The sequence below is a fragment of the Sturnus vulgaris genome, chromosome 11 (assembly GCF_052056855.1).
Source record: "Sturnus vulgaris isolate bStuVul1 chromosome 11, bStuVul1.hap1, whole genome shotgun sequence".
NCBI lineage: Eukaryota > Metazoa > Chordata > Aves > Passeriformes > Sturnidae > Sturnus > Sturnus vulgaris.
The window spans coordinates 16,595,125-16,620,384 of NC_142253.1; the positions used below are offsets into that span (position 1 = coordinate 16,595,125).

A 25,260-nucleotide genomic window follows, 5' to 3' on the forward strand; every position below is an offset into this window, starting at 1 on the left:
GGTTATAAGAGAATCAATTAGGGCATGTTGATGAATAATGCATGTGCAGCTTAGGAGAGATGGATGACATCGGTTTTATTTGTGTACTGTTAATTGACAGTGATTCTAGGACAGAAAAAAGCACAAAGGGAAGATGGGGAGATTCTGGTCATAGTGTAAGAAGCTGGAGGCTCATCAACAATGCTTCCTGTCCATTAAGCTGTAAAAATCTCAGGAAGAGGAATTGTACTTATGTCCTCTACAGCTCCTAATCCATGTAACTGATACTACCCAAGAACCCCATTCAGACTGTAAATGATACGAGCATTTAAAGAGTCAGAAGTTGAAGCCCTTGTTTTGAAATCTGATGGCCTTTCCTGTATTAAGACAATGTCTGCCTTGCTCTTTTGGGATCCAGTTATAGGGCATCAATCAGTCATCTTTATTTATCCCTAGAGGTGTGGCTCTGCTGTTTCTTGGATATATGCAGGGATCTCCAAAGGAGACCCAGTGCAGTGGAGTGTTGGAGAAAGCCTGGGACTCAGGTGAGAAATGTTCTGTTGCTGTTCACATATTCCACCCCCACATACTGATCTGCAGGACAAAATCAACTGCTCTTCAGATCTTATGGGTCTCCCCTTGGGTCCATGCACTAGTTGGCTTTGAAAAGACTAAGTGTCAACTCTGAGACTAAAATAACTGATGTAGGCTAGAGCAGGAGCCTGGCAAAGCAGGAGTGCTCCTTGTCCCTTTGCTTTGATGCTTCCCAACACCCAGCTAAAGGAATTTCCCAATGCTTGGGTGCCTGCCCAGCTCAGGGCAAAATCTGCTGCAGGTGCCTTGTCATATTCAGCTGAGGCACAGGACATGAGGGAAGGGCAGAGGTCACATGTTGTGGTGAGCAACCGGCCACTGGCCTGAGGAACAGTGTTGGTTGTGTGTAGAGCACTTCTGTCGATGGCTGATGTGCGAAAGGCTGCAAAAGCACTTGGGGGTTGTGTAGGTGGCTGCTCCACTGAAGTTATGAGGCAACCACTGATCCCACCTGGAAGATGTCAGACCATTTCTTTGTTTGCTTATTCTAGGAGGAGTCACTGCTACAAATTAATCCCCTACTAGAGATGGTAAAGGACAGCTGGTACCTGTTTAAGGAGCTAGAGCTGTGTGTGATGGGACTTGAGGTTACTTCCTTGAGAAGTAACACCTGAGTTTGCTGCCTCAGTTATCTCTGGATGGTGTAACTCCAGCCTCAGTGTTGCAAACCAGCAGTCATAACCCACACTCACTGCTTGGATTGAATGTTTTTGGTTGTAGCATCAGTGGGTGTCCTGAGGCTGCTCCACGAGCTGCCTGCTGGGGAAGCGTGGGAGATGTGGAGCTGTGTGAAGGGACGAGCTCTGCAGTGGGACTGTGCAGGCAGCTCCCTGTGCACACCCAGCCCCATGTGTCCACCAGACAACGTGGGTGTCCCACTGCAAAGGTTCATTGGCTGTGAAAGATAGTGGCTGTACATCCACAGAAACCAAGAATAACCGTCTAAGCTTTCTGTTTTAGCTAACTTGCTAGAAATAAGGAGGAGGTGCTTAGCTGCTGGAGTGCTCAGAGGAGTGGCCTGTGAAACAGCCACCCTTAGCCAGGCTGTGTTTGTCCATGTTGCTGTGGTGCAGATGCCTGAAGCATAACACATTATAATGATGCCATATAGAATAAAAGCCCATAAGGACTCCTTGCTGCTCTGATGGAGGTATTCTGCCTGCTTTAACTTGGACTTGTTCCATTGCTTCTGAGGTCTCCCCTGTGTGACAGGCTGAGGCAGGGAAGGAAAATCTGGACTTTCTTATCAGGTTTAACAGCAGAAGGTCCCGTAGAGGATTTGGATGTGTCTAGATGGGGAGAAGGGTAAAGGCTTACTGTGATCCCTTCATGCCTTTTCCAAGCACTCTATGGCACACTGTAAGATAGCTCTGTGGCCTTTTTTGTTTTGGATCAGCTCTGGCTTCCCTGAAACCCAGGAGGCTCCTGAAGTACTTACAGTTGAGTTACACTGATAATGCTCAGGTTGCCAGTACATATCCAGACCCACACACCAGTCTTGCACTTGTATTTTTCTTGCTCTGGATATTTGAGCATAGGGGCACCTGACAGGCGCTTTCTCTGCTGGCCTTGTCCTTTTCCTTCCCTGTAACAGACGAACACACAGAGCATGTGCTGCTGTGCTGGCTCAGTGTCCTGGTGTGGTGTCAGCAGAGTGTCCTGGCCAGAACAGGCTATGGACACACTGCGGGACCACAGCCAGCCCATGGAGATGAGCAGTGAGCTCACCTTTTTGTCATCACTCACATCTGAAATGCTGCCTGTGCTTTTGGATACCTCTGGTATATCAGACCTTGAATTTTAAAGAACCTTGAGGAGGCTGCAGAAAGGTTGGGGTTTAGCAGGCTGAAGGAAGTGGGAATGTCGAGAAGGGTTTGGATGTGCTCAGTGATGGCTGCCCAGTCCCTGTGGGCAGGGAATGGAGACAGCAGAGCCAGGATGGTGGCAGGAGAACAGGGAACAGCACTGGTGAATATAAAAATGTGTCCTGTAGCACTAGGTATGAGAAAAAAAGTTCTATCCTGTGCAGAGCCCAGCGCTAGAGCAGGAGCTCGGATGGGTTTTTATGCATGTGGAGGGATTTAACCCTGATGGGCCAAGGCACATCAGCCTAAGCTTCTTACTGTCCCTGCCTTGAGGGCGGCTGGAGGAGAGGCCCCCGAGGCTACCCAGCCTTAATGACCACGGGTCCCTGTGGCTAATTAGCACTTTCCGCGGGCGCTGGGGGGTTGCCCCCTGCAGTCGCTGTCCTCACAGCCGATGGCAGCGGCAGGGACAGCCCGGGCCCCTCATCCCGCTCCAGCCCCGGCACCCCTCGGGCCGGGGGGAACCTTTCTGCGCCCTGCGGAACCTTCGCGGCGGAGGCGCCTGTTGCTGCCCGGGGGACGAGGCGGGCGCTGCGACGGGGGGCGGCCCCGAGCGGCGGCGGAGCCCGAGGAGCGGCGGAGGCGGGAGGAGGCGGCGGGACGGCCGCAGCTCCCGGAGCGGCCGCAGCTCCCGGGGCCGCCGGGCCGCAGCCCCCGCCCGCCGCCCAGGTGAGAACGCAGCGCTGCGGGGCCGCCGCCACAATGGGAGCGGGCCGGGCAGGGCGCGCCGGCGGAGGCCCGCTCGCCCCGCCGGGGGTGTGCGCGGGGCGCCGCGCGGGCCGCGGTGGGAGCCGAACGGGGGCGGCGGGGGAGCGGCTCCCGCGGTCCGGGGGGCCGGGAGCGCTGCGGGGGTGGGAGGGCGGAGGGGCGGTGCTGCCGGGCCGCCCGGGGGGCGGGTCCCGGTGCGGGGCGAGGAGCCGGGGGCTGCGGGGCTGGGCCTGGGGCTGAGGCTGCACCCGCCACCGGGAGCGGGGCGGCCGGCCCGGAGCTCGCCTGGCCGAGCTTCGGGGCCTGAGCGAGGTTCTGACTGTGGGGGAGCCGTGGGGTGCGCATGCCCCCCGTGGGGTGCCGTGGCTCCCGGTTGTCCGGCCGTGCTGGCAGCGCCGTGCTGAGACGGAAGGGCCTGGCGGTGCCCGGGCACGGTGGTTGCCACGCTCTGCTGCGGCCGAGCGGCAGTGATCTGTGCTACTGGTAAACATGGTCCATGGCACCGGTAAACAGACATGCAAAGTCCTATTTTATTGTCTGAGACTTGTTCGGGAGCTGTGGAAGGGGAAGGCTCGGTGTGCTGAGCTGGTGCTGCTGATCCTGTTACCTCTCCGGATCCTGTCTCACAGCTTTTTAACTTGCTCCCTCTGAGGAATAGGTTTTGGGTGACTGTATGTTTCAGTGCTCATATTTGAGAGATGCTCATAAGCTCCATTAAAATCCCCTCCTGTCTCTTAGTCTATTGGTACAAAACTGGTGCTTTAAAAAGTTCTTACTGCATCCCTCCAGTCCATGTGCAAGTGGGGGAATTTTGATTTGAAAAAACCCAAGAAAACCCAAACAAACAACAGCAACCAAAAAAACCCTAAATTCAAACCACCAAACAGTAAAAGGAAGTAACTGTTCTTTTTTTCTCTTTTTTTTTTTTTCTTTTTGATTTATTTATTTTTTTGGCTAATGAGATGGTTACATTTGCTTGTCTTTATAACTTTGTTAACATTGGATATCCTTTGTATATGTGGTTATGCAAGCACCATGCTTGGTGAATAATCACTTAGCCTATAGGAAATCACTGCAGAAACTTCTGTTTTGGTTCAAGATGTTCTGCTGCCTGGTTGAAGGTGATAGCTCCCCTTCCTGACTTAGAGTAATGGGCTTTGTGAGTGGTCTCTGTGTGCTTCAATGCAGAATCAATTAATTTAGAATAAACAGGCTTTGTTTAAGTAGCTCTGCTCTAGGAGCAGCAGCACCCAGCAGAAGAATAAAAACAAGACAGTTTGCTCAGACCACTGCAGGTGCTCCTGGGGTGAGCTGGCATGGTTTTGGTTTGCTAAGTGAGGGTTCTTTTCCCAGGTGTGGAGCTGTACACCCTGAATATACAGAGAGAACAATGCAGCTTCTTATCCTGTGCCTTTACAGCATCAGAATGTAGGGGTAGGTTGTTCCTTGAGGGTAGGTGCTGAACATGAAATTTTCGAGAAATATATAGTTGCTGCTTTAAGGAAGAGCTGTTGTGGGTGTGTGACGTTTTCTGCCTCAGAGTAAACACCACCTTCTCCCAAAAAAGCTCTGAATGTTTAGGCACTGGGTTCCACTTGTACTGCACTCAGGTAACTGGTAATTTCTGTGCCTCTTAAATCTGTTGGAACTCCAGATTTGATACTCAAGGCTATTGCAGATCTTGGGTGGGAATCTGTGCTTTTGTGAGGAGATGAACTGAATAGCATGGGTTTTGTCTCCGCTCGATGGGGATTGCATTTTAGTAAAGATTTGAAAGGTAAAACCTGGCATAGTAAATTTGTAACAGGACATTTTGTTGTTCTCTGGGATCCAAGTTGACATTGTGGAATAATTCAGACTGGAAAGGGCCTCAAGAGGTGTCTAGTCCAACCTGCTGCTCAAAGTGTGATGTACACCACGGTCAGACCAGGACTTGGTTCATTCAGATCTTAAACCCTCCAAAGACAAAGGTTTGTCAGTTTCTGTGTCCTTGTTCTGGTGCTAGACTGTCCTGACCAGGAAAGACTTTTTCTCTAGGTCAGGTCACACGTGCACCGTTGCTGTTTGTGTCTGATGTCGTGCTGCGTGCCCCTGTGCACAGACCTCCCTGTAGGTCCAGCAGATCTGCTGTCAGCTCCCCAAAGCCTTTTCTTCTCCAGTCTGGACCTTCCCATCCCCCTCTCTTCACACAGCTCTGTCCCTCTGAGCATCTCCCTCCACCAAACCACTCTTATTTATCATGTGCTGGGGATGCCCAGAACTGCCTGTGGTGTTTCCAATGGCCCTGAAAAGTGCTGGCTGCCAGGAAGCCATGGTTTCCCTGGATCGGGGTGGCTGTGCTCCTGCTGGTACAGCTCAGTGCCATCACCGTGTGTTGCATTTCCTGTGTGCAGGGATGTATTTGTACACACGTGCTCACCACCGATGTCTCTGCCCCTCCTGCCTCACAGAGAGCCTCGTTCATTTGCACACGTGTGAGTGTAGGTACACACACCTGTCAAATCACACCACCTGCAGCACTGAGCAGTAGTTGTTCCATCCTTTTCCACATATTCCAGTTGTCGCTAGTGTGACTCTTGGCTCCCTGGCTCTCTCTCCTAAGTCCTCTGCTGTCACGTGTATCCTGACTTCCCATTTTACAGGTCTGCCTGTTGCATTGCCTTTACTTTTGTTTCTCAAAATTTTGTTATTTCAGACACTTCTTTGAGATGTATCAAGTTACTGTGGTAGGAGGGGAGTGGCAGACTTTTCCCATGGGGATGGGATTGAATCCCATTTGAACAAACCCAGAATGTAACAATGCAGAAAGTGTGCTTTCAAATATGGTGGTTTGTGGGTGTGAGTTGAATGAAGCAGTTTGGTACAAGGTTTTTAAGAATGTTATTAATTACCATGCAACAATGTTCCTGTAATTTCTCTGAACTTGTTTCCATCAGGTACTTAGAAGTTTTTTGGGGGATATACCCTGTAGGATAAATACTCTCTGCTAACAAACTCTCTTATTTTAACCTAATTCTCCAGAACTAAGTGCCTGCAGAGGTTAAGTACTGTTTGCTATTCCTAGATCCTTGGTACAGATATAGTTTTGAGACATATTTTCTGCTTACGCAAAATAATTTCTGCATTATATTTACCTGATTGTTGAGTTAATTACAGCTGAACTTGTTTCAGAGAATGCTCATCTCAAGACAGGAATTTGTGGTGTTTAAACAACATTTTAGCAGTATAAAAATAAGCTATATAAAAATAACTTATAGAGAGCTGGGGTTTCCCCTGCCCCCCAAATGAGTACTTACTGAGTACTTTTGCCAGCACAGAAGACGACTTGTGTAGAATCTGATATTTAGGTAATTTGAAACAATGAATGAAAATTTTGTTTCTTGTTAACTTTTAGAAAGCTCACATTTAATTTCTAGGGCTTTATGCTTATTAAGAAAATCTTAAAGATGAAGGGGAATGATGAAATAATAAGCAACCATTTGTTGTTTGGGAAAGGGACAGAATTAGCTGATGAAATCAAGGCTCGTTATATACTGAGAGAAGAAAGAAGGTGGAATTACAGGTAGCCATGACAAGGTAAAATTTGTTGAATAGGCCTCTTTAGAATATGAAGTTTCTGAGAATATGGTGATATTGTTTTTTGTTGTTCTGTTTTTTAAAAGTCATCATTTTTTAAAACCAGCTTACTGGTGGCATGGCATTCTAAATAACAGTGAGTTATTGATCAGTCTTTTGTATGTGATAACCAGCAAATGCCAACTGCACATTTGCTGACAAAATTGGTATAACTGAAGTTGAAACAAGCTTTGCAGGGAAAAAAAGGTGAAAAAGTATATATTGCTTTCATTCATGCAGATAGAGAACTGCATAAGAATATCAATAAGATTTGTTACTTTGAAAAATATCTCAAGGATATAGAGATACTTTCTTTTCTATAGAAAATAACCTTTCAGAAATTCTTAAAGGTCAGATATACGATTGACTTAATTTATGCCTGATGTGAAGTAGCAGAATTTGTGTGCAGTCCTGTGAGCAAGGCTGATTCAGTGCTCTTGCAATCCCAGAACAGGTATGGCAATTGAAATCTTGCTCTTACTCAGTGGTAATGCTGGAGCTGGGGTCAGTCTGACACCTCCAAAAATCTTGTGGCATTTCAGAGGTATCTGTGACTCACTTGAAGTGTTACATCCATCACTTTGACCTCATAGCAGCATTTTTAGCATGCTCTAAAACCTGCAAGTAGGAGCAGTGATTTGAAGCCCTCTGGGGTAGCCTGTCAGCTTGTCCCAAAAGCTGCTGTTCTGAGACTGTATCTGCAAGTTGAAATGCACAAAGAAAGAAAAGAAGGGTGATCCAAGTTTGGTATTAGTGACAGTCAGTTATTCAAGCATAGGAGAAGATGTAAAGGCTGGTAGGCACTTGTCTGGAGGAAGTATTGATCCTGTGCTGGGGAAAAGTGCTGAATAACTTCATGACTGAAGATCTCATTCAAAGGTGCAGAAATCTTTAGAGGAAGACTGTTAGCCAGGTGCTTTGAAACCAGGCTGAAGAAATCTGTTAGATAAAATCAGTGCAGCTTGTGGTATAAACACGGAGTGCAGCATTCAAACCATACGAACACTGCCCTCTACTACTGCCCTAAATCCTACGAGGAATTTCTGAGCTGCAAAGAGCAGTTACCATTTACTTCTTGGACCTATTTGAAACAGAGGAGAGCTGATGAGATGAACTGGCTCCTTGCTGGTATGACTTGAGTTACTCCCTCCTCCATCTCCCATACACGTGCACACACAATGGTACTGGTAGGAGCTAGACAAGAATTAAGCATATTAACAAAATTTCTCTTCTGTCACTGTAACTGTTTCTGTGCTGTTGAACCTTTGATGGCAGATAAGTAGAAAACCAGAGGTGGAACAGCTCAACATGCCCACGTGCTTTCTTGGGTAACAAATACATTGAAACTTAGGCTGAACCAGGAGGACTTTGGTCGAGTCAAGTGCAAAACAACATTCTTTATATAAGAGAGGCACTAAACTTATAAAAGCAATTAAAGGGGTTTTGTAGTGATTTGGCAGAAAACTTTACTTTAGTGTTCTCTGTGGCAAACCAGCTTGATCTAATTAACAAAAAGTGGAGCTATACAAGGGCAGAATTGACCAACAGAAAGTGCAGAACCTGTGGCTGGTTGGGTACAAAGAGTTTGTAAGGAAAAACACATGATGGAAGTAACTTAATTTTGACTTGTACTTTGTTCTCTTCACAGTGAAAATTTTTATCTAAAATTCTTGTGAAGAGAACTTTTCTAGCCCAACTGTGGAAATGCCATTTTAGAGACATGGCAATTCACTAAAGATTTTCTCCAGTTTCTCGAGTCTTACCCAGAACATCAGCATCAATGAAGTGTGGGTTATTGTATTTGGATTGTTGAATCCAGAATAAATAGATTGTTAAAATATATTGATCTTTTGTGAATTTCTCTAGCTGTTTGTTGCTGACACAACAACAACCAACCAAACCCCAAACCAAGTAAAATCTGTGGACCTGTGCAAAGCCTGGGAGTGGATAGTGGAGCACAGGTGCTCTGTCTGCCTGCTGAGCCAACGTGGAAAATGGAGTGTTGCTCAAAAAGGAATTGATTGAGGAGGGCTGCTGGTGGCATTTACTCAAAATTAGTGAAGCAAAAGAGACTGTTACGTGGCTGGGGAGTAGCAGTGCTCTGAAAGATCAAAAAATTCTAATTAAATCTCTTGTATCAAACACATGCTTACAAATGGGATTTGTGTGGTAATTGTATTCCCATGACTGCTTCAGTCAATGACGGTGTTGTTGAGAAGGGAATCTTGTTCAACAGATACAGTTTCATGTATGATCTGTGAGTCAGCAACTGGATTAAAAACAGTAGATGTGGAAAATAGAATATGAATGAAGGATTTTTTCAGGGATTTATAGTAGGTCCAGAGCTTTGTAGTATTTTTGTCAGTGGCCTGGAAGAAAACATGAAATTAGAGCTGTTCAAATTTGTGGATTATGTAAAGGTTGTGCCTGAGTGGTGAAGCATGAAGAAGGAACAGCAGCTGTACAGTGTCCTCTGAATTGTTTGGGTAACTGGGTTTAATATGGCCAAATGTTTTTATAGAGCTGGAGCATGTTATGCATGTTATGGGAAAGACTGGAGGCTGTGGGTTTAGAATATACAGAATTGTGCTTCCAGAAACCAATGACCTTGGAAAGGATGGCAGGAGCAGAGCAAATACATGGCAGTGAGTCCTCAGAGCTTAAAATAAGCTAATTAATTTTTTAAATACTAATGTACATTCATAATAACAGGAAATACTGAATAAGGACAGAGAGGTGAAATCAGTTGCAGAGTATTTTGACAAGGTTTAATGTTGGTGTTTTTAAAGAGATATTCAAAGGCAAGAAAGATGTAGTGTTCAATGATTTTTGAGGGATTAAATTGGTCATTATAAGACTTTTTCTTGAACTGCTCAATTGGTTTAACTTATCACAAGGTATTTAAAAGTTTCTCAATTTTCTTTGGGCAGAATAGGCTGTGTACCAAAAGGCTCTTTAATTTAGTGGAAAAAGATACAATAGCAGCCAGTGGCTGGAAGTTAAAAGGATTATTTCAAATTAGGAAAAAGGCACAGATTGTTAACAGTGAATGTGATCTACCACTGAAGACATTAGGAAGATGCTTGTAAGTATTAAGGAAAATTGGATGTCTGCATCTCTCGAAGTCATCAAGTCAGGATGGAGTATCACTTGGAAGATTTGGGTGAGGAATTGCACTGTAATGTACGAGTGCACCTGCCAGCATACAAGTGCAGGGGCACTGGCACTTGCTAAACAGATCTCACCCAGTCGTGTTCAGACTCTTCCTGCACATGCTAGAGTCAGTCCAAGGATCTGGTGATGGTAGTTCTTCTCTTAGAGCACTCCTTTATATCTGTGAAGTGTCCATTTTCTCTCAAGGGAATAAATATGCTTGTATGTGCCGTGTACTTTAATGAAATCAAATATTTGTGATCTCTTTTTTTGGGAAGCACTGTCATTTTTGGCGATGGGGAGAGGAAGGGGCTGTATGGGGAAGGACAGGGGTGGCTGTTCCATTTCCTGAAGAGGTTAGAATATCTTCCCCAGTGTTTTTCCTCCAAAACATCTGATAATGTGCTGTGAAGATGTTTACTCCAATATTGAGTAGTTTTTACATTCTGTAGAAATTGCTTTTTCCTTGGCGGAAGAAATTGCATGAGCTCTTGCTGGCAGAGGTAGCTGAGTGTGGGTGCATAAGGATGTTGTGCCTTGTGTGTCTCTGCTAGCATGAAATCAGTGTGTCCCTTGTCCTCCAGAGGAATGGTTTCTGTTGTGTTCTGTCTGCCAGAGCAGTGAAGGACGTACAGAGGAAAAAACTATGGGTCCTCTTCTGCCTTGGCCATTAGGGAGATTACTGGTTGTCTGTGGGTTCTCTGTGGACAACTGGTTTGGGATGTTTTCCTAAATCCTTCTGGAAGTACAATGGAAACGAGTCTAGCTGTGACAGCAGCTTGTGCCTGGTAGGCACCTTTCCAGACATCCTGATCTTTTCCCCATCACAGGACGAGTGCATGCCCAGTCATGTGCCAGAGGAAGGGCCGTGGGAAATGCAGGAGCTGGATGCTCTGCTCATGGCACATTGTCCTGGATGGCCTTTCCCAGGCACTGCCTCAATTTTAGCAAAGAATCTGTGCCTACACCGACAGCCGTTATGCAGAAAGGATGTTCCAGCAAGCAGGAGATACAATCTGTCTGTTCGAGACCTCTGGGTTTGGGGAAGGGTCAGCACTATGAGAAGTGACTTCTTTTATCACTGAAAGAGGTTGTCCTGCTGAAGGAAATTACCTCCTGGGAGCATTTTCCATCCTAGTGTTACCTTTTTCCCCCTATGACTTATTTTATTATTTTGGCAAGGTCTTGTATTCTTTTTTTTTTTGTTTTGTTTTTTTGCACTCCTCGTCTGGCCTGTGAAGGAAGACTTAGAGGTAAATCCTTCTGTTGAGGGAAGTTGTTTATCTTTCAATTTCCTTGCAGCTTGGAGGGGGTGTGTCTCCTCTGCATCTCTTGCTCTCCTTTCTGTTATCTTGTCTGACCCATTTTGCTGACAGAGAAGGAAGGCAGTGAAGAGAGACAGAAGTGGTTATAAGTGAACAATTCCTTTACCTTCCCCCCTCCCTGCAATCATCTGTTGGCTTCTCTTTGCAGTTGCTTTATGGCAGGGAAGATTGAAGGTGAACAGAGTTAATTGTCTGGGAGTCTGTGTAAGATTTTGGGGATTGGAGGAGATTGTAGAGCTCAGGAGATAAGGATTTCAGATTTTTAAATTTAATTTGATCTTAATGTGCTGGAACACCTCCTGTATCCTGTATCAGATAGGTGTCTTTCTCATGGTTGGCTGAGGGGACCTGTCAGTTTATTTATGCTTGACATTGTTTAGTATAAGCTCTAGAATATAAAAAAGTTTACCTGTGGCCTGAGTTAGAAGATTGAGACCAAGAGCAGCAGTCGCCGGGGTGGCAACTTCATTCTTGTGAGAAGTAAGGATGAGAGAAGACTTTTAGGACCTCCTGCCAAGGGTGTTTATGCCTGCTTGAACACACTGGGTGAAGTTCAAGTGTTGAGTGAACACAAAGCAAACACAGGGGCTATGCATGAGAGGCTACATACACCAGTATGTATTTATGGCCAGATCCCCACAGTGGCTCTTGGTTGCATTTTGGTGAAAGGTCTGTGTTCTAGGACAGCCCAGGAATATCTGCTTATCCCAGACATAATAAGATACAACAAGAAAGCAAAGAAAGGTAGAGGGCTAAAGAAAATGATTCTCTTATTCAAGTACTACAAATCAACCCTTGATCTTGGGGGTGGGGGGAGGGTTCATCATGGGCAAAGTAAATTCCTCTAATGAGGTTAAAGAAATCACCTGCTTGCTTTCATGGTACAGATTGCATCACTTCCTTTTGTCACCCCATAGAGATGTTCCTTTAACAAGTCCCCCGAGTGCATTTAGGAGGGGACATGCCCTGACCTGGAGAAATTTCTGTCAGTGCTTGTTACCAGTGTCTCAAGGTTGGGACAGCTTATCTTTCTGTTCCCTAAAACAGAGCCTTATCCTGCCTTTTCTGGTACCCACACGTAATTGGAAGAACCTGTTTATAGAAGCGCTCACTAAAAATGCTACATGCTAAAGACTTGCATGAGGAGATGTATTTTGCTTTGAGCTTTGGGCAGTTTAAGATTATTTGCTGTGGGGAGATGTGCACAGCAAGGGTGTCTGACTGCATGTTATAATTTATAGCACTTCTGTGCTTTGAGTGGCAATTGCATTGGTTTTTCCAATTGAAAAAGTCCAGCAAAGTGAAGTTCACAACCAGTTTCCACAAACCACATAGTGATGCCATGACTATTCAAAGAAAGAGCCAATTGAGAAGATTATCTCACCTTGGCTACATGCACCATCCTTTGGGCTGGAGTTTTGAAGGCAAGGAAGCTTTGTGACAAGGACTATCTCACTTTCTCGAATAGAAATGCTGTCTGTCCCCTGCACTGGAGCATTATCTGGCTTCTTAGAGCATGGCCTTGGTGACAGTGGCTCCAGCTTGATCAGCCCATACCCAGGGCTGCATTTTCTCACCATCTCACTGTTTGGATTATTTTTTCCCTTTGTGCCCGCACAGATGTTCATGCAACTTTGTGGTAAATCACATTTGGGAACTTAATTTTGCTTCCAGATAGGTTTTCAGCTGAATCAGATTGCTGTCCAGCCACACAGAGGGATCGTGCTGGCACAGTGTGGGAGCAGTGTGTGAGTTGGGAAAAGAGCAGCTGCTGCAGAAAATGTGTCCGAGGCCTAGAAGGCTGCAGTCAGCGAGAGGAAAAATGGGTAATTTAATCAAGGGCAAATGTTTATTACCCTTCTGGTGCCTATGAAATCTGAAAAGTGTCTGTCAGTGTCAAGGCACGTCTCTGTCTCTCTAATTGGTGGGTTTAGCAGCAGGGTTTGGTTGCCATCTTCTGTTTAATGCACTCTTTTATTCAGTCTTTGCATTTATTATTTGCATCACTCACTGATGGAAGTGAAAGGAACAGCATTCCCAGTGTAATTTAACTAACTGTCCAGAGGTTTGATTACTCTTGCAGCATTGCTACTGAACACTTGTGTGAAAAGGCAACTGGCTGTGGCTTCTCCTTTCCCAAAATAGTGCAAGAGCTGTATATTCCTTCCTTTAAAAAAGTGCCCGGGTTATGGAATGCACCTCAGCAGCCAAACACAAGCTTCCGGGCATAGGAAGTAAGGAAAATCAGCTTGCATTTGTATGGGATGTTGGGGTGGAGGAGATAGCAGGAACAAAGAGTATTTTCCTAAATCAAGAAGTTGTTGTAGGAGTGGTGACATCGGTTGGATTTTAAGTTCCTTGTCCGTAGGTATCAAGGAATTTAGGGAACAGGACCAAGAAATAAACCTTACAAGACCAGTGCCTTTTTGTGCTTAGCATATGAAGTGTAATGCAGGCTCTAAACAGGGAGCAACAGTTGCCTTGAAAACTGGGTGTCAAGGTGATTGTTGCATGGAATAGAGAAGATTTGGAATTGAACGAGTACATTTGAGATCAGCTATTTGGGGAAAAGCTGTTATCCCAGACGAGATTTTTTTTTCCCTGATTTTTCCCTCAGTCTTGATATGTAGTCTATTATTTCTGGAGAAGAACTTCCTGGGGAAGCTGATTTTTTTTGGTGGGGAGGAGCTCTTAATTCTGGACAATGCATAGTAAGATTCACCCTAGCCAGCATTTTTAAGTTTCTGTCAACTGTAACTTCACATCCTGTTCTCCAGTGAAGGGACTAGTTCAGGTCTCTGATCTGAATTTGTTTATTTTATAATGACAATAATTAACTGCTTGAGAGAAGTAAGACCCAGATAATGAGTAGAGAACATTGGAGAAGTGAGTGATCTGCTTAGTCATACAGACTCTGTAGGAAAATGCTTTTTTTTCCCTCCCTTACAAAAAATTGTTCAGAGGTGCCTTTTCCTTCCTCCTGTACTTACCATAGCACTCACAAAAAGCAAGAGATATCTTATATTTCAATTAAATCAATACTTCTGGTCAGTGAAATGCTTATTTTACAGAATGAGATACTCTGCCTCTGTGCTAGTGGAACCTCTTTGTGAACATCTGTCCCTTTATTGTGATGAGAAAGTCTTTAACTTTTATCATTTGCCTCCTTCATTCCTATCAAGGGGACAACTGAATGAACTTGACTGAGATTTTACAGCATTGCCAGTACATTTCCTTTGGAAGTGCAATTAGTGTAATTAGTTTTCCCTGTTAAAGAATGCTGTTAACTGTACCCAAAATCTCCCATCAAAATAAAAGTTGGAGTTATTATACAAATTTCTTACTTCAGCCCAAATCAATAATAATGAAGAATTCCTACAATTACATAAATAAGGTAGTTCAGTTAAATGACTGGACAAACAAACTGACCAAGCCCAGGTAGAGAATGGTGCCACATCCAGCTGGGCACTAGTGGGGCTCCCCAGAGTTTGGTATTGGGGCCACAGCTATTTAATTTTTTTTTTTCCAGTTCCTTGGATGAGGGGATTGAGGGCAGCCTCAGTAAGTTTGCAGGTGACATGAGTTTGGGCAGGAATGCTGAGCTCCTGGAGGGCAGGAAGGCCACAACAACCTCTGCAGCACTGCAGGCTGGGGCAGAGTGTCTGGAAAGCTGCCTGGCAGGAAAGGACCTGGGACACTGGTCAGCAGAGGCTGAATGTGAGCCCAAGGAGGTCAGTGGCATGTGGCTTATACCAGCACTGCTGTGACCATCAGGATCAGGGCAGTGACTGTCCCCTGTGCTGGGCACCTCAAATCCTGGATTGCGTTTTGGGCTCCTCACCACAAGAAAAACATTGAGATGCTGGATCTTCTCCAGGGAAGGGAATGGAGCTGGGGAGGGATCTGGAGCACAAGTCAGATGGGGGGAGCTGAGGGAGCAGAGGGGACTCAGCCTGGAGGAGGCTCAGGAGGGACCTTCTTGCCCTGTGCAGCTCCCTGAGAGGAGGCTGTAGCCAGGTGGGATTGGTCTCTTCTCTCAAGGAGCAAGCAATAGGATAAGAGAAAATGGTCTCGGGTTGTGCCAGGGAGATTGGATACCAGGCAAGAGTTCTTCCTTGAAAGGGTTGTCAAGCATTGGAACAGGCTATTCAGGGAAGTGGTGAAATCACCAGTCCTGGAGGGATTTAAAAGATACATCAGTGTGGCATCTGGAGATATGGGTTAGTGGTTGGACTCTGATCTTAGAGCTCTTCTCCAACTCAAATAGTTCTATGATTCAAGACTAATAATTCAATAATCTAACTAATAATTGAAAAGGAGGGGAGCTAAATAGTGGTGAGGCAAGACATTCCATTCCTGTTGTATTTGAGGAGATAACAGCATCTGAGTATAGGGATGTTGACTTATTATGACATATGGTTGCCTTCACTTGGGATGGTAACAAGTCAATAGGACATGAGAAGACCTGGCTTTCCTGCTGTTCCCTGTTCTTGCTCACTGGGCACAGCTGCCAGTCAGGCAAATATTAAATGAGCTTTGATAGAAAAAGTGGTCGCTGGAGGAAAGCACTTGTCTGAGACTTGCTCTTAACTTTGAGAGAAAGAATACCCAGAAGGTTGTGGGCTTTTTGAGGATCACAGCCAAATGCTCTTTGTCATTCTGCTTCTGAATCTTGGAAATGTAACATTTTGGATTCTGTAGGGGTGTGAATATACAGTATTGTGTGTTTGGTAAGAACAAGTACTGCAAAAGACATTGCTAGCATTTACAAACGTTAAGTGAATTTATACACTAGGGAGGTAGTGACATTTTTACTCTAAAGGAGCTGTGTTTGGTAGCCAGCAGCTACTTCTCTGGATGATTGTTGTGGTGCTTATTTGTCATACGGTGTTTTACAGTAATTTGTTTATATGTCCCTTTTCAGTTGCTCTTTCCTGGCTTAGCATTGGATATGCTGGTGTTTGTTGGTAGTTAATATCCTGTTTAGCATGAATGGGGACAGAACAGTTGGATATGTTTACCAAAAGGGTATGGTGTCCCACAGGATATATTATCTTCTTGTTAATATTTTTGTATCTCCTTAGCCCAGCTTGCATTGTACTGCTTTTAAAGCTCTTTTGGAAGTAAACTCCAGGATGTGGAATTGTATACTCACAATTTTATAAGCTGAGCATATAATATGCACATCATGAGACTCATAGGTCTATTTCTTTTGAGAAATAATATTTATTATCTCCATTGGGGTGATTTTTGTGTGTATCCAAACAATCCCCTCAGCAGTGTGTTGGGTTATTTCTGCTCTGTGGGGAGAGGCAGTAAGCTGCATTATTTTCCCCTTCAGGCCTGTCCAAACCATTGGGAAGTTTTCAGCCAGCAAAGCTCAACCAAAGTGGCACTTCCATTACTAACAGAACCACAGGAGGCTCTTTCAATCCAGTTGCTTTCCATGTGAGCTGCCTATAGTGTCAATGTTCATTGATATCAAAGCAGATGTATTTGTGCAGGATAGATAAGGATCAGTGTAAGTGTTTCATTTTGACCTGTTTAGTGGGAAAGGTAAAAATCAACAGGTTTTGGTTACATTGTTCTCAAAACTACCAGAGAAGTGGCACTTAAACATTAGGTTTCTCCAGCACTGTGCAATGTTGCATGGAGGGAACGACTCTGAAAGAAGTTTATGACAGTTTTTAATCTTTTAATGGATTTTAAATCTACACTGGAATCCAATAAAAATTAGTTTAATGTCTGATTGCTTGGCAGCAAATTGGGTCTAACATATGCTAATTGTCATATCACATGAGTTCAAAACTGTTCCTTTCCATTTCCTCCTATTTCAGGATTTTTTTGGTTTTTCTCTTTCTTGTTTTTGCTCATGTTCAAGTTTCTTTGGTAAACTGTAGGTGGCATAAGTAATACTTCCTCATCCCTGGTGTAATTGTCATTGCTGGAGGTGAGGTAGGGAATAAAGAGGAACAAACCCTTGTGGAATGGTTCCTTTTTCTACAAACTACATAAACCAGAACCTCAGATTTTAAGTTGAGTTTTGAAGAGGGAGAAGGAAGAGGCATCAAAACCAAGCTCCCAGACCTCAGTGATCTTTGTACTGAAATGCAGAGCTATGACCCAAAGCAGAGTTGAGCTGTGTTTACTCTGTGGTCTGGTGATGCCAGTGTGGGATGTGACTGGTGTCTGTCTCACAAGGGGTGGTGGGCTGCCCTGCACTGCTGCTGATGGGAAAGATTATTCCCTGAGCAGAGGCACAGCTGAAGGCAGTGGATTGTGCCCCTGTAAGGAAATGTGCTTCTCTGGGAGGCAAAGAGGGAAGAGTGTGTGGATGGGGTGATACTGAGAAAATAGGATAGATAATTAGATAATAGATAGATTAGATAATAGATAGATAATTAGACCTTTCAACATTTGGAAAACTTGCAATTTTCCTCATTTTGAAAGATGAAAACATTGTTTATGAGCTATCCCAGTCTGTTTCTGAGGGATACCCTTCAAGGAGGTAAGCTATAATGTTAGCATCTCTCAGTGACTAAAGTCACAGCTTGTCTTTAAAGAGTGAGAGTGACTGATCTTTCCTTGAGAGGGGAACAGCTCTGTGCCTTTTCTCTTCTCTCTGTTCCACTGCTTTTGTTTATGTAATTTAGTCTTGATTTATTACATAACTTCTTCTCTGGCTCCTGTGTATGACAAGAGCTTAAATTCCAGAGGGATCTTCCACTTACCTCTATCTTTCCTGTTTGGGATTTGGCTCACATCTTGACATGGTTTGGTGTTCACGAAGAGAAGGCTTGGCACATCTCTCCCATGAGCTGACTTTTCAAACTTATATTTTGGAATTTGAGAATGGTTATCATTAATGCAAGGTAGGCAAGTCTTTCCCAAATTAATCTGCTGTATAAAATGTGCCCTACTGTTGGGTTTTCCCCACCATTTGAAATATTTTCTCAGTGTTTTACTCCTTACACAGGTCTTGCTTGTTTTTTCTATAGCTGTAGTTGCATGGGCAAAACATGTAAAAACACACTCAAAAGTGACTTTTATATTGAAATGCTGTTTGCTTTGAAAGAAACAGTAATCAGGGAAGGAGAGTTTTCTTTAGCAGGTAATGCAAGTGCATTCCATTTATATGGAATTTGACAAAGCTGAAAACAAAGATGGAGATTCTGTGAAGTAGGAGAAATTTTTTGTTATTTTGTGATGGTGTTAGTCCAGATGTCAGTAATTACTGGAACAGAACTGATCACATGCTTCTTACCTTAGGTAGCCTGAACTTTTATGCAGTAAAACACAAACTGCTCTTCTATGGTGGTTCACTGGTGAGGGCATTGTGAGTATTTGAAAGGAGAGAGTTGACTTATAGGAAGTCAGTTTCTGCTTTAATATGGTTAATCAAAATTGCTTTTAGAAGCAATGTATCAGTGATTAGGGAAAAAGTTATATACATACATAAATACAAACATAGTAACATCTGCCCATTTCTGCTGGCTGTGTCCAGAGGTGAAGAACCTCACAAAGTCTGTAGGGAAGGGAGTGCTGGCATCTTATGGAGAGTTTAGGTTTTCTTTAGGGGTTACAAAACGTTTCCACCGTGGGCAGTAGGGTGTTCCCACATCCCTGCTGAGCTGCAGAAGGAGCTCGGCTCCCAGTGCAGGTGATGGATGCTCAGCTTGTGTAAGGAGCTACAGATGCTGCCATTGACTCACGCTGGCTCTTTTTGTTCAGATCCAAGTGGGAGCCAGGCCTTATGTAATGTTCATTGTCACATTCTCAGTGCCAGCACTGTCGTGTCAGCAGAGGGGAAGGATTAGCTCTCCCTTTTCTTTCTTTATGGGTTGATTTTATGGGGTTTTTTTTCGTGTTGTTTTGTTTTATTTTCATTTCTCCCACCCTTTTATGCAGCAGCTTTTGTTGTTTATGTTGTCAGGGAACAACCAGTTTCAGGGTGGTTTTAGTTTTGTGGTGCCTTTTAAGAGGGAGATTGTTAGCCTGGAGAGAATAAAAGAGCAGGTCCTGCAACTCTCTCAAAACGGATATATGGATGTGTTTCTAAAAGCAGTCTGTTATTTTTTTTCTCTCAGTTCCTGTTCCCCACAAATCACAGTGGGCTTCTTAATGCTCACATGCAGTGTGGGTGAAGACTAGATCCATTGTTCAGTATTTATGTGGAGTGGGGAGGAGCACACTTGCCTTCCTCAGAAGGGTGGTCCAGATCAAGCTGATGCTCCCCAATTTATGATTTCACTGCTTCTTTTTCCTTCAGTTTAATACTCCTGTGGAGAGCACATCAGTTAGAGAGGATCAATGCCACTTAGGTTGTGATTTGAACAAGATGAAATGAAGAATTGTTTTCTTCCTTCCCAGCCAGCAGCATGTGGCCACCAGTTAGCTGTGAGTTACAGCAGAGGAACTGCATAACTGGAGTCTCAACAGTCTCAGACTGCAAAGGAAGAAGGGATTTAAACCACAAAGTAATCTATTAAGGATGGCTTTAAATGCAATTTGGAGGGAATAAATTCCTTTTGATTTTTCAGTAAACACTTCTTTGCTTTGTTTAAAGCATGTAGGGATCTGGTGGACTAGTGCAGTAAAACTGTTGACTCTTTTTTGAAAAAATATTTATCCTTTTAGGTGACTCCCCCGACACCATTTTTTGCATGGTAATTTAATAGACGTGTTAATATGTTGCATAATGTAAATTAGAGAAATTCTAGTGTTTGTTAGAGTCAAGCTGTTCAAAACCACTGATCTCAGGTTTATTTCTTACGAGATTTTTAAGTGGAACAGAGAAATATTGTTATTTTGCAATAACATTGCAAGTTATTCTTGCAAACTGTAACCAGACTTTTTGTCATAGAAAAGCTTAAGCTCATAGTTGTTTTATTAATGCAGTTGTGTGCTTTATAGCAATGTTCTGCTAGATACTGAAGGCTGCCTATAAGGTACCAAAATGGTGCTAGTAGTGATCTAACACACAGATGAGATTTTCCCTGAGGAACCAGCAGTTACCTTCATACAAATCCAGTTTGGAGTGTTTGTGTGTGAGCTGAGTGTATTAAGGAGACTCTTATGGCCCCAACCAACCAATTTACTCTTTTGCTGCCAAACAAAAAAGAAAAACATAAAAGGAAATTATTATTGCCATCAAACATGACTGTGTAACAGACACTAAAGAGCATTATGCAGTGCAGACTTAGAAATATCTGTTTTTATGAAACTGTCTGTGCAAATCCTCTTGTGATTTGCCAGGGTGGTTGATCCTGTTTTTATGGCCAGGCACCACAATAGCCAGTGTGAAGTCTTGGTTACAAAACAGGCTTTAAGGGACAAATCTTGATGAGTCCCAGATATTGGGCTTGGCTGGAGGTTGGAGAGGTGATGGAATCCTCTTTACTGTTCAGCACTGGAGCAGCATTAGTGTTAAACCTGCCCTTTCTGAAGGGATTTGCATGGGATGGTTGTGTACTCAGGAAGGAGCATATCCTGTGCCTAAATCACTTGTGTTGTAGTGGGCTTCTGTAAAGTCACTTTGGCTTTTGTGGCTTTCTGTAGATACAGGGGAAACCTCTCCTCCTCAAGTGAGGAAGGAATCCATTCTGCCTTGTCCTGCATCCTTGCTTTTTACTTGATGGTATTTGTAATAGTTAATTAAATAATGGTTTGGTATTTACAGTGCTAGTGGATCCTCTGATGAAAATTATGTGCAGAAATGCCATAAGTCCCCACATTCCCTGATGGTTGCTGTTTCACTCATGGCATACACAGCCCTGCTGTGAACAACTATTGTGTAGAAGGGGAAAAGTTGCTTTCACATTTCTCTCTCAACTTTATAGGTGAGAAGTGATTTGAAAGCTTTGCAGAGTGAAAAAAACATGAGGACAACAGAAATGTGTCCAAATTCTCAAGGTTTCCTCATCTAGAAGTGGGCCTCCTTTCTGTGCAGGCTTGAGGAGGAGGCAGTCATCAGCACATGGCATTTACTTACTATCTGAAGTGTTCTACCTTAAAAAAGCAAAGCCCAAAAAACTTCAGAACTATTTTTATCTCTGTTGAAAGACAGGACATAATACATGAGAGAGGCTGTCTTGGATGTTAATTTGATGTGCAGTTGATTGCAGGGTTTAACTTCTGGGTAGGATAAACATGACAGCTCTTTTTTCCTCCCTGAGTAAGCAAGAGGAATTTTTCCAAGTGTTTCTCCCTAATATCCCAGCCCGGTTTCTCAGCAGCCTCACTGCTGTTGAGGCATTGTGCTGGAAGGCTGGCTGGCTATCTGCTGTAAGGGGGGTGCAGAGGGTTTGATTTGGATTTCTTGGGGCTGTAACTCTCCTCAGGCACACATCCCACTCGGGACCAGCTCCCAGCAGGACTGGGAAGAGCCCAGGAGCAGGTAATCAGTTTATCTCTCACAGAGTGCCCTTCCTCCAGCGATTAAACACTGAGCACAGCGTGCCTGCTTGTGCAAAGGCAGGAGATGGGGCAGGTTGGAATAACTCAGCCATAAAACAGTAGTGGCAGCCACAATCTGGCCCTGTTGTGTAATTCCCCTTGGTGGGAGGCTCCGAAGTGGGTCAGATCGGTGTGAGAAACGAGGGCAGGCTCTGGGCTGTGCGTACCTGCTGTACCTGCTGCCTGCTCCCGCTGAACCAGGCAGGCTGGGAGCGCTCCGGCCCGAGGGAAGGGACAGGGACAAACGGCAGCGCCACAATAAGCACAGAGGAGTTCCCCACCTTTGTTTCACCCAGCTCGGCAAGATTTCATTAAGTCTTTTCAGAAGCTTCTGTTTAACTCTCCTACATATGGCCAGGGCTGCTGTGAGGGTATCAGGCTTATACAGAACATGTATTTACTGCTAAACAAAAATCAAGCTTAGATTCGAGTCCGAGGGAGAACCGTTCTCCACTGGGTTTGATTTTATCTATAGAAATACAGAGACCCATATCCTAGCTTCAAACAATTTTCAGTGTATGTTTTGTGTTTTTTTTATTTTAAGGTTCTGGGACAAAGGATGGAACATGAGAGAATGACACACAGGAGGATACTGATGGGAGAAACTGTATCATGTGTCATTCTTTGACCTGGAGTGTTTAGTGACATTACAGCACTTCTGCTTTTGCTGTTTGTAGAGGACAGTTCATTCCTGTCATATTAGCAGTGTTTCTGTTTCTTTGGTTGGTTGGTTCTATGTAAAAGACAAAATAACCTACTGTTTTGAAATACATATAGACTTTAGCACAACATTTGTTAGGAAAAACTTCTGATAATAGATGGCTTTGTGTATGCAGCCCTTGACTGAAGTCACCAGACATCAGAAAACAGGGGATGCTGGAGGTGACCGTACTGCAGCAGCCTGACAGCAACTGGGCTTGTACCTGCCTACCAGCAGACCACAGAAGCTGAATTAATATCTTTGGCTTGTGTAAACTGGCACAGTTCCACCTGAGCTAATTCAGGTTTTGGCCTTTTCTGCCATCTGCTTGACTAAGCAAACTTATTTTGTGTGACACATGTAATAGTGGAGGGACTTCAGTTGTCTCTGCCTGGTGGTTAAGTGCTCGTGGGACTGAGTGGTGAAAGGTTTCCTGTTCCAAAGCCAATCTCTGCAAAGCCTTCTCTTCCATGTGTTTACTTTCTTTCTGACACTCTTCAGTGTTATTGAGGAGCTGAGAGGGGCAGAGCAGGAGCTGATGACTTTAGCTGGAATAATTCAGCTTACTCAATAGTTAGATTTTTCAGCCCTGCTACAGGGGTACTTTAAGATCTTTAACCTTCTGGTTTCTGAGTTAATCTGAAAACTGTAAAAACACAGCTTAAATTTCATTTTAAGTGTTAAATAAAATTTTAAGTGTTTATAGATATTTGAACTGCCTTATCTGCTTAGAAGTTTGGGGTTTAGTATTTTTTTGTTTGTTTGGTTTTAAGTGGCTGATAGTTCTCAAACATTTTATAGTTTACAGTGGAAATGTGGTATAAGTAGGGGGCAGTGGGAAGTGAGTGATGAGAAAATGTTTCCTTCATCTTACTTTATAGCTTTCTGGAGAATGTGTGGGTAGTAATTCTTCTGCAGCTTGATCTTTGAATACATCCTTTGCTTATGTTCCTTAAGATCAAGATGCCTTCTTTATTTTCCTTTCTTGGTTGTGTTTCTTTTCATCCATCTTACATAGCTCCTTTAGGATCATTCTGTGTGTATGGAAGAGGAGTGCTCAGGAGTACCTGTCACTGTCCAGAAGTGACAGTGCACGGTCTGAACCGATAAACTGGTGACTTTGGGATTGCTCTGATCCTTTCTTCAGGCTTTATTTTTATGTTCTACCACAATTTCTGTGATGCATTGGATTGGTGTAACAGAGAAGTTACGCCCAACCTGCCCCAGATCTTGTCCTTGAGAGAAAGGAAATGCAAATTTTGTCCATCCTTCCTTTGTGTTTACTTTTCTTCCTGCCCTGTTTTACAAAGGGAGTTCAACCTTTAGAACTGGATCTTTGTTGTTTTTTGCCTGAACTATGAAGGTAACACAGTTTTTGTTGTGTGGCTGGGTGAGAGAGTTCAGCCAGGCTGTGATGAGGAGCTGGGTGACCTTTGCAGTGGGTACAGCTGAGGCAGGAGGGAGTTTCTGTCTCTGAGCCATGTCTGCACAGTGATGGTGTTTGCAGGGATCAGGGTAACAGCTATCCAGAGGGGATGCTGACACTGCTCCTTTTCTGTATGCTTCCTGTTGGCATGGTAGTGTTCTGAAATTGTTCACATCATTTATTAATTTTTGCATCTTTGAACAATCAGGCATTGATACCAGGAATCTTCCTTCTGTGTGCATGTCAAGGATACCAATGAATAGATGGAGATTCTTCAGTGCTGGGCCTTCATCAAGATCCATTTCTTATGGCATCTGTTTTCTATCCAGGATTTTGTGCTTTGTTTGATATCTGTTATTTTAAAGGCTGATTTAATTTTTTTATGTGCAGTAATCCTGCCATGATGCTGAGCCTTGAGGCTCAAAGTTGGGATTTGCTGGGCTCACATTCCTCTTTCGTGTCCTTGCAGGGCTGCCTCACGGTAGAACATGAGCAGGTAATGCACAAGGAGCACCACTGGGAATCATGTCAGACGAGTCAATCTCAGGGAGTGATCCGGACCTGGACCCGGACTTGGAGCAGGAGGATATGGAAGAGGAGGAGGAGGAAGATGAGGAGGAGGCGATGGAGGAGGACAATGATGGGGATGATGAGGAGGACTTACTTGATGAAAGTGGTGAGTGAATGGGCTTGGGAATATACATTGTTACAGAAACCTGGCTGTCACCCTTTGGGAGATTGTGTAAGGGTTAGGATTTGTCCTGCTCTTGGTAGGGAGAAGCCCTTATGTGGCTGTTTAGTTTAGATAGGTATTTAATGTATATTAAATACGATCTCCTGGCCAAAAAATATTTCCATCACCAAAAGAAGTATAAATTGTAAGGAGGACAGAATTTTTTAAATAGCTTCAAATTTTGGGGAAGGAATTATATAAAGAAGTAAATAAGTCAATTTACTTGTATTATTTAAAGGATCTGGTGAAAATAAATGTATTTATGTCATTGGCTTGCCCCATACATAAACAGTTTGATGGATGCTATGGACAATTATTGCTCATTGACAATATCATCTTTAACAGCTGGAAAATGTTTTCTGCCAGAATGCAGGTTGGGTTCTCCTTTGTTTGTTTTACAAGATGAAAGATGGAGGTGCTGAGTAAGTTATCACCTTCTATCCTCACCTAGTTCCACCTGCCCTACTCTCCTCTTCAGGGGAGGAGCAGTTCAGGTCAGGGCTAATACAGGTGTTTGTGGGCCTGTGCTGTGCAGGTTACATTTGAGTGTTACTAGATAACTGTTCTGGGTTCCAGCATAATCATAGAAGTGTTCATTGGTCCAGAATGGCACATAAACAGGAATGCAGAACTCAGGTGGGAATTCCTTATGCTGAATTTGCCATCAAACTCTTTGTACCACAAAACTAGCCAGAGCCTAAAGGGAG

General features: G+C 44.0%; 1 protein-coding gene across 2 annotated transcripts in view; it reads left to right on the plus strand.

Annotated features, from left to right (window-relative positions):
• The first annotated feature begins 3,019 nt into the window (after positions 1 to 3,019).
• RAD54L2 (RAD54 like 2) overlaps positions 3,020 to 25,260 on the plus strand; it is a 68,042-nt gene continuing 45,801 nt past the window's right edge. The window contains exons 1-2 of one of the 2 annotated variants that reach the window (XM_088171621.1): positions 3,020 to 3,107; positions 24,290 to 24,496. In XM_088171621.1, coding sequence (XP_088027747.1) covers positions 24,346 to 24,496 — 151 coding nt within the window. In that variant the 5' untranslated portion in view covers positions 3,020 to 3,107; positions 24,290 to 24,345. Of the gene's footprint in view, positions 3,108 to 22,028; positions 24,497 to 25,260 lie in introns of those variants that run through there. The other variant, XM_014869705.2, reaches the window with a different exon arrangement.